The sequence below is a fragment of the Stegastes partitus genome, unplaced genomic scaffold (assembly GCF_000690725.1).
Source record: "Stegastes partitus isolate 25-593 unplaced genomic scaffold, Stegastes_partitus-1.0.2 Scaffold119, whole genome shotgun sequence".
NCBI lineage: Eukaryota > Metazoa > Chordata > Actinopteri > Pomacentridae > Stegastes > Stegastes partitus.
Window position 1 is genome coordinate 789,608 of NW_007577850.1, and position 8,428 is coordinate 798,035.

The 8,428-nt window shown below is 35.4% G+C and overlaps 1 protein-coding gene across 1 annotated transcript in view; it reads left to right on the plus strand.

Moving 5' to 3' along the window:
* Nucleotides 1-8,428, plus strand: part of pgrmc2 (progesterone receptor membrane component 2) — a 20,148-nt gene that overhangs the window by 2,414 nt on the left and 9,306 nt on the right. The window contains exon 2 of the mRNA XM_008278273.1: nucleotides 6,560-6,715. Coding sequence (XP_008276495.1) covers nucleotides 6,560-6,715 — 156 coding nt within the window. The remainder of the gene's footprint in view (nucleotides 1-6,559; nucleotides 6,716-8,428) is intronic.

The window sequence follows — 8,428 nt, forward strand, 5'->3', positions numbered from 1 at the left end:
TTGTGGCATTTTTGCAATAAAAAACAACAACTTATTATGAATGCCCGTGTCAGCTGATGGGAAAGTGGAGCCGCAGCTCACTGAACGAGTAGATTCTCCATAAAAGACCAGAAAATGGTTCCGGTTCCTAAAACCCAAGATGACAAATGTGTTTTTCGTCCACGACTAGAGGTGTTCATCTCCACCGTAAGAGGCGATCCGATTCCAGTCTAGACACGTGGATGGGTTACGATGTGATTCACTGACAATACGGTTTAATACGATGCGATGCTTTATTAACGAGTGATGTTTTTCAGTGAGGTCTTCTTCATGCAGCGTCTTTATCTTCACACTCAGGCAGGTCTGGTCGTGAACGGAACATCTGGAGCGTAAATACAGCAAACATCGGTGGTGTAAACCCCGGTGCTGTCGACCATGCTGTGGTGTTGTTGTTGCTAGCAGACACGTTAAGAGAACGTCACTCTCGTCACAGCGGGAGTCTCACGAGACTGGAGCGGCCATGTTTAGTATCAACCGATTCATAACTTTACAACCGGTAGATACAGATGGACCCAGAGGCCGCCGAGCCATGTGTTCATATCGTTAAAGTTAAAATCGATTCGTGTTGGTGAATCTTTACACCCCTCTCTACGACCCAAACATGTTCAGTTTACTGTCATGAAGCAGAAAAGAACATTTAAGAAGTTGCGATCACAAAATGTGGACTTTTTTTTTCTTCTTATAACATGACAAACTAATGAATCGACTGCGAGAACAGTTGATGATCAATAACTAATTGATTAAGACATTAACTGTTGCAGCTCCACAGAAAATACTTAATTGATTATAAGGTTAATTTATTCATTATGAATCTATATGTGGGTTATATAAATAAATATAAAACAACCCTGTCAGTAGAATATAGTTTTTACGTTAACACTGATTGAGAATTATTATTATTACAAATTAAACTGCAGCAACAAGAGCTGAGAAATATGTAGGATCATCTCATAACACAATATTTCTTCTTCTTCTTTTACCTCAGCGTTGTTAACGTGATGATATTCTTGCAGAAAAGTTTCGTTAAAGTTCACGTTTTGTCTGACCAACAGTCCAACCTTTTAAAGATAATCAATTTATTATAATTTAAGAAAACAAAACGCAGCAAATGATCACATCTGAGGACCTGGAGCTATTCATGTTTTTACATTTTTGCTATTAAAAATCTGAATTTAATGTATTTATATTTAAATATTTATTATATTTATTAATATTTAAGTTCAGGAATGTTTCCTTAAACACAAACCTGCGGCTGAACAACTGTTTTTATCATTTCTTTTTCACGTATTTGGTTTATTTAAAGTAATTTCGTTCAGAAAACAGCCAGTAATGCTGATGATATTCAGAAATTCATTAAAAATCCCAGTAATATGAAGTTTACTCTCATTTATGATGAAGAAAAGCAACACATGGTCACATTAGAGCAGCTTTAATGAACGAATATTATTCATATTTTACATTTTTGCTCGACAAAAACACAATTTAATATGTTTACTCGTATATGTTCCACTATTGACTGAGTGCAGGGACTGATAGCGGGGCTGCAACTCACTAAATTAACAGTTTTGCCTTGAAAATGTCAGAAAACAGTGAAAAATGTCAAGATTTCTGCTTTCTGTACAACCCAGAGGTGTTCAGTTTACTGTCACAGAGAGAAAACAAAGAAAATATTCACATTTCAGAAGCTGGAATCAGAGAATTCAGACTGTTTTCTTCTTAAGTAGTTACTCAAACTTGATAATCTGGTAGCGAAATAGTTGGCGATTGATTTAGAAGTAAGGTAGAAAATCCAGAACTTATTTTAGTTGCACATATTTGTACTTTTCACAACTTGTCAGTCCTTTAATATTCTAGTATTTTGTGTATGTTTTATTCTAGAAACTGATCTTACAAGTGAGTTACGTGAGTTTTAGGCGTGTTTTCTGCTCTGCTTTTTGCACTTATTTCTATCGTTGCATGTGTAAAACGTGGGGTGATAACCGGGAATCACGCCAGTCGGACAAAACGATGCATTTGTTGTCGATTTAGACGTTTTTACAGACTCGTAAATTAATCAGAAATGACATCAATTGGAGGCGGCTGGGTTTACAAGCCGACGCTCTCAGACTTCATTCGGGCACAAACGTGGCTCCGAGTCACGATTCCTGACGTTCAAAAAGAAGCGAAACGATTCTAATAATAGTCGCTGAAAGAGAAAAACCAGCCCGTTGTAGTGACTTCCTGTTGGATCCCGTCTGCAGCTTTTATCTGCTGGTTGTCGCTTGTGCAAGGTGAGAAAGAGCACATCTAATCTCAGGAGCGATAAAAGCCTTCACGGACTCTTCAGCGGCGTCGAGTGTTTTTTCCTGCAGTTTGAAAACCTGAAGCGCCCGCAGATGTTTCACATGTTAGTCAGATGATTCTCGTCGCCGTGTCGTTGGAAGACGTGGAGCAGAAGGAGAACGCTGGAGGCGAGGCTTCAGGCAGCGTCTGGGAACTTTATGAGCTGCTTTGAAGGGAAGCAGATTGATGATGATCAGATAACTGGAAATTCCTGAATACAGCTCGTCGTTTAAACGCAGCGGCCTCCGTAGGACCGGCTCAGTATTTAGACGATAAAATTAGACGAGACATCCAGCGTGATCCCACATCATAATATTTGCTCTCCTGGAGGCCTCGGTGTTAATGATGAGACGGTTTTTCTGTCTGTTGATATTAAAGATCTCGTGTTTTCTGCTTCCTGCTTCCCTTCATGTGTTTTATCGCTGCTTTTTCCTTCACTTGGGCTCATTCTGGACAAATCTGAAGCCATTTTGGAGGGTTTTTTTTCAATTTGGACAAATTTTAAACAAGTTTTGACATTTTTTTGATTTGTTTTGATAGTTTTCAAGTTATTTTGGCCGTTTTTGTTCCACTTTGGGCACATTTCAAGTCAATTTGGACAAATTTGTTTAAAATTTTTAAATCGTGAACAAATTTTAAACCAAATTGGGCATTTTTGATAATATTTCTGACACATTTTGAGTCATTTTCGACAACTTTAAGTGATCTTTGTCACATTTTGAATCATGGAACTTTTTTGTGTCATTGCGATTTTTTTCTAACCATTTTGGACAAATCTGAAGTCGTTTCAGACGCATTTTAAGTTAATTTGGACAAATTTATAAGTTTTGACTTCTTTGTTATTTGTTTTGAAATTTTTTAGGTTATTTTGGCCGTTTTTGTTTCACTTTCGACTCATTTCAAGTCAATTTGGACAAATTTGATTAAAATTTTTAAACTGTGAACAAATTTTAAACCAAATTGGGCATTTTTAGATTATTTCTGGACACTTTTTTCGTCATTTTGGGCAAATTGTGAATGTTTCTTGACATCTTTAAGTGATTTTGGTCACATTTTGAATTGTATAGATTTTTTTTGTCATTGTGAATTTATTATAATCATTTTGGACAAACTTGAACTCATTGCGGACACATTGTGAGTCAATTTGAACAAATTTTAGATAAGTTTTGACAATTTTTTTGATTTGTTTTGATATTTTTCAAGTTATTTTGTCAGTTTTTGTTCCACACTTCAAGTCACTTTGGACACATTCGAATTTTTTAATTATTTTGAACAGATTTTAAAGCAAATTGGGCATTTTTAGATTATTTCTTGACACTTTAGTCATTTTGGATAAAATGCGAACCGTTCTTGACAACTTTAAGTGATTTTGGTCACATTTTGAATTGTATAGAAGTTTTTTTTTGTCATTGTGGATTTTAAAAAAATCGTTTTGGACAAATCTGAAGTCATTTCCGACACATTTTGAGTCAATTTGGACCAATTTTAGATAAGTTTTGACATTTCTTTGATTTGTTTTTCAAGTTATTTTGGTATTTTTGAGTCACTTTGGACAAACCTGAAGTTATTTTGGACCGTTTGAAACCAAGTTGGACACATTTTTTGTCAGATTTTTAAGTCAGAGTTCCAGATTATATCATTAAATGCCTCATTTTGTTCAATCAACAGTCCAAACTCCTAAACTAATGACTTTACTATAATGTAAGACAACAGGAAGCAGCAAGTTAGCATATTTAAACCATCAATTTTTGGCATTTTTGCGAGACAACAACATATTAACTTTCATATGTTTTACAGTTAAATGAGTGCTGAGGCTGAATATTGATGAATGCATGTGTCATCTGGCAGAAAAGTAAATTAATTCAGTATATTTATAATCACCTTCCTGCCCACTAACTACTCGTCTAATCACTGCAGCTCCACAATTGAGTTAAATGCCTTGAAAGTTTTAATACTTTTTTATTATAAACAGGAAGTCGGTGAATTTGATGACGAAGCAGATATTAAGTTGTTCCTTTTTACTCAACCAGAAGAGTGAAACGTCTCATTAAAACACAAACCTGCAGCTGAACGACTGTTTTTATTGGTATTTCTCTCTCATGTATTTGATTTAATGACAGTAATTCAGCTGCTAACGCGTTCACGCGGCTGATAACAGTCAGAAATAAAACTAATATTAAGTTTGCTCTCATTTGTGATGAAGAAGAGCAACGTATTGATCACATCTGAGCAGCTTTGAGGAATTAATATTACTATTTAGCATGAAAGGCAGCGATTAACAAGATTGATCTTCTGATAGTCGAGTAATTGATGAACTGTCTGTCTGTTGTTAACCTCCTAAAGCTTCACATCGCAGCAGCTCCTCCGTTTTCATTTCAGTCGTCTCGCTGAGAAAACAAAGTCGTATTGAAGTAGAGAATCTGCTTCGTCACCATCAGCACGCTATTTTTTTTTTATATCAAAGAAAAGCACGTGTTGGTTTCTCCGGAGCAGATTGAACAGATTCATTCAGAACCGGTCACAAGATGAACCGCCAGAGGACGACTTGTGGATTCACTGGAAATGTGACGATTTCTCGCTGCTTGTTTCTCAGTAAAACCCTCAGAACGGTGTGAAACCTCGATGTGATCGATCGGTAGTAAATGTTCTTATCAGCTGCAAATGGTTCTTCTGCAGCAGATGTGTTTGGTGATAAACAACCAAGTTAACCAGCAAGTGATGTTTGTTTGATTTATTGGTTCATCTGTAGTTTCTCTTCTTGACATTTCTTTTTTTATTTATAAAAGAAGAAAAACCAAGATGTCCTCCTTCAAAGTCTTGATTTGTTTCACCAAAATCTTACTGAGCTCAGTCATGAGTTCATGAAAAAGTACCAAAACTTCTGTAGTTTCAGACATTATTGTTATTATTATTATTATTATATCGATTATTCCTTTGACATGTTTTTTGTGTCTAAAACTAAAAAGTTGTCTTTGATTTGTTGGATCTTCTGTTTTTCTGGTTTTTTTTGTTTGTTTGTTTTTTTTTAATGAAAAAGAACCAAAAAATCCTCACTTTTACACCTTTTTTTAGTTGTTATGTATGTTAAACCCTCATTTGCTGAAGTTCAGAGGTTTTAAATCAGGTGCTGAAGCAAATAATCAATAATTGCAGCCAATTTTGATCACCGATTACTAATTTAGGATGTTTTTTATTGGAAAAAGTACCAAAAATTCTTTAATTTCAGAGGTTATTGTTATTATGTGGATTATTTTCTTGACATGTTTTGTGTCTAAAACAAAAATCAAAGGTTTTGAGTTGAAAACTGAAACAAACATGACTTCTTCTGTTATTTTCATTAGTTTAAAAAGTTCCAAAAATTACTCAGTTTCACATTTTTTTTAGTTATTTCTCTGCTTTTAAACCATGATTTGATTTGCTCGACCAACAGCAGCCAGTTTTGATCACCGTTGACTTATTTAGGGAATTTTTTTGAATGAAAAAGTGCCAAAAATTCTGTAGTTTCAAAGGTTATTATTATTATAATATAGGTTATTTCCTTGACGTTGTTTTTTTGCGTCTAAATCAAAAATCAAAGGTTTTGAGTTAAAAGCTGAAGCAGACATCACTTTTTCTGGTGTTTTTTTTAATTTAAGAAGTTGCAAAAATTCCTCACTTTTACCTTTTTTTACTTGTTATTTCTCTGCTTTTAAACCCTGGTTTGATTTGTTTGACCAACAGCAGCCAGTTTTGATCACTGATGGCTTATTTAAGACATTTTTTTAAATTAAAAAAACCCCCAAAAAATCCTCACTTTTCCCTTTTTCTAGATGTTATATGTTAATAATATATGCTACTCCTTGATTTGCTGAAGTCCGAAGGTTTAAAATCAGGTGCTGAAGTAAAGAATCAATACTTGCAGCCAGTTTTGATCACTGATGACTTATTTAAGACATTTTTTTTAATGAAAAAGTACCAAAAATTCCTCCCAGTTTTTGGACTTTTCTGCTTTAGGTGGCTTTAGCTCACTGCCCGTCTTCAGGTTATGAAATGTTGTTTGACTAAAACCGACAGTTTTAAAGACTTTCTGTTGGACTTTTTTACTCATTTTGTTCATGTTAGGGATGAACTGATTAACTGAGAAAAGAAACTGAAGACTGATCAGTGTAGAAAATCAGAATTTAACGGTTAACTGATTCTCTCCGTTTGGTCTCCTCAGACGGTCCTTACGGCATCTTCGCGGGCCGGGACGCCTCCAGAGGTTTGGCCACCTTCTGCCTGGAGAAAGACGCCCTGAGGGACGAGTACGACGACCTGTCGGACCTCAACGCTGTGCAGATGGAGAGCGTCCGGGAGTGGGAGATGCAGTTCATGGGTAGGACAAATGTGTTTCTAACCAGAGAAGACGGACCCTCGAGTCACATTTACCACCAACAGCTCTGAACACCGGAGATTTAAAACAACGCTGAGGTTCCATGTAGCTGATTTCAGATTGATTTATTAAACACAGATGTTTAGTTTTACTTGAATCAAAGTGTTATCCAGTAAAAATAATTGTAATTGAATGAATTAACTCCACGAAAAGACCATATAGTGTTATTTAAAGTGAATAATTTTCATTTTAGGGATTAAAACCCTGCTTTATCTGCCTGTATCATACAATATATCATCATATTTATCAGAGATTAGTTCTACTGAGTATTTATGGTGCGATTTATTTACATATTGCGGATTAAAACCCCACAAAATGATATAAAATAGGACTTTACCAGAGTGTAATATAACACATTAAGGCTGAAACCCGGCATAGTTTTAATTAGAAATTAGTTTTAACTAGAAATTAGCCATCAGATATTTTCACAGTTTCACAGCTTGATGATATAAATGAGAAATATAATATAATTCTGTTTATTGTGTTCATAAAAGCTGAAATTGCCCCCACAAATCACTCTTTTAGCCTTTCAAAGGACAACACCTGCTGCTTTTCTGTGTTTTTCTGTGAATCACAAGTTTAAATATTGTCGTTAAGAGTCTTTAGTGTTATTCATGGTGATTAATTAGTGATTTAAAATACGACTTTATCTGACTGTGATACACAATGAGGCTGAGAAAAGTAGTTTTTCATCAATCAAATATGAAAACATGCATTTTAGCAGCATTTCAGTGTCTTAAATGTGACTTTAAACCAACTTTTTGGGCGGATTTTAATACGTTCTGATGTTTTACAGATAAAACAGATTTCTTAATAATAGAAGTAACTCTTAGCTGCAGCGCTTTGAAAGACGGTTCCTTCTTTAGTAGTTTTGATTGGTGCTAAATAAGGAAGTCCATCATATTACATGATTTCTAACCAACTAAATATGTTTTATTTGTTGGTTTATGAATAGATTTTGTTCTTTAAATGTTTTTTTTGTCTCTAAGTGATGAGAAAACGAAGGCGTCTCTCCTTCAGCGTTTGATTATTTTGACCGACAGTCCAAAATCCAAAGGTTTCATGTTAAGAACTTGAACAAATAATCAATAATTTGGTAACTAATTGCTTATTTACGTCATTTATTAATGAAAAAGCACCACCACAGTTGTTAGATTTCACAGACGTTTGGCTAAATAAACAATTTAAAGGCTCCATTTTGAGCTTTTTAAAAGACAAACTTAAAGACTATTGAGTCAAGAAAAGTCACATTTATGCTTAAAATCCTGAAACGAATCAACGTTTCATCTGCTGAGGAACAACCGGAAGCTCAGGAACTGGAAGGAAACAATAAGAAGGTTCTCCGTTTGGTGACGTGTTTCATAATCAGGATTGTTCTGTTGTTTGTTATACGTGTGATTTACCTCCGAGCCGCGTATTAACGTCTAAGTTTGGACTGAAACCTCCAGAACGAGTCCCTGGAAACGCCAAATAATAATAATAATGACGCCTTAAAGCTTCGCTGAGCCGCTTTGGAAACTGGCGGCAGCAAACTGAGGCTGATTGAGTCGTGTCAGCAGACGTCAGCCAATCACAGCACGGTGTTTAGCTCCATCCTGGTCCAGCCGCTGAAATGTAGGGACCTTCATCCTTCCTTCCTTCCTTCCTTCCTTCCTT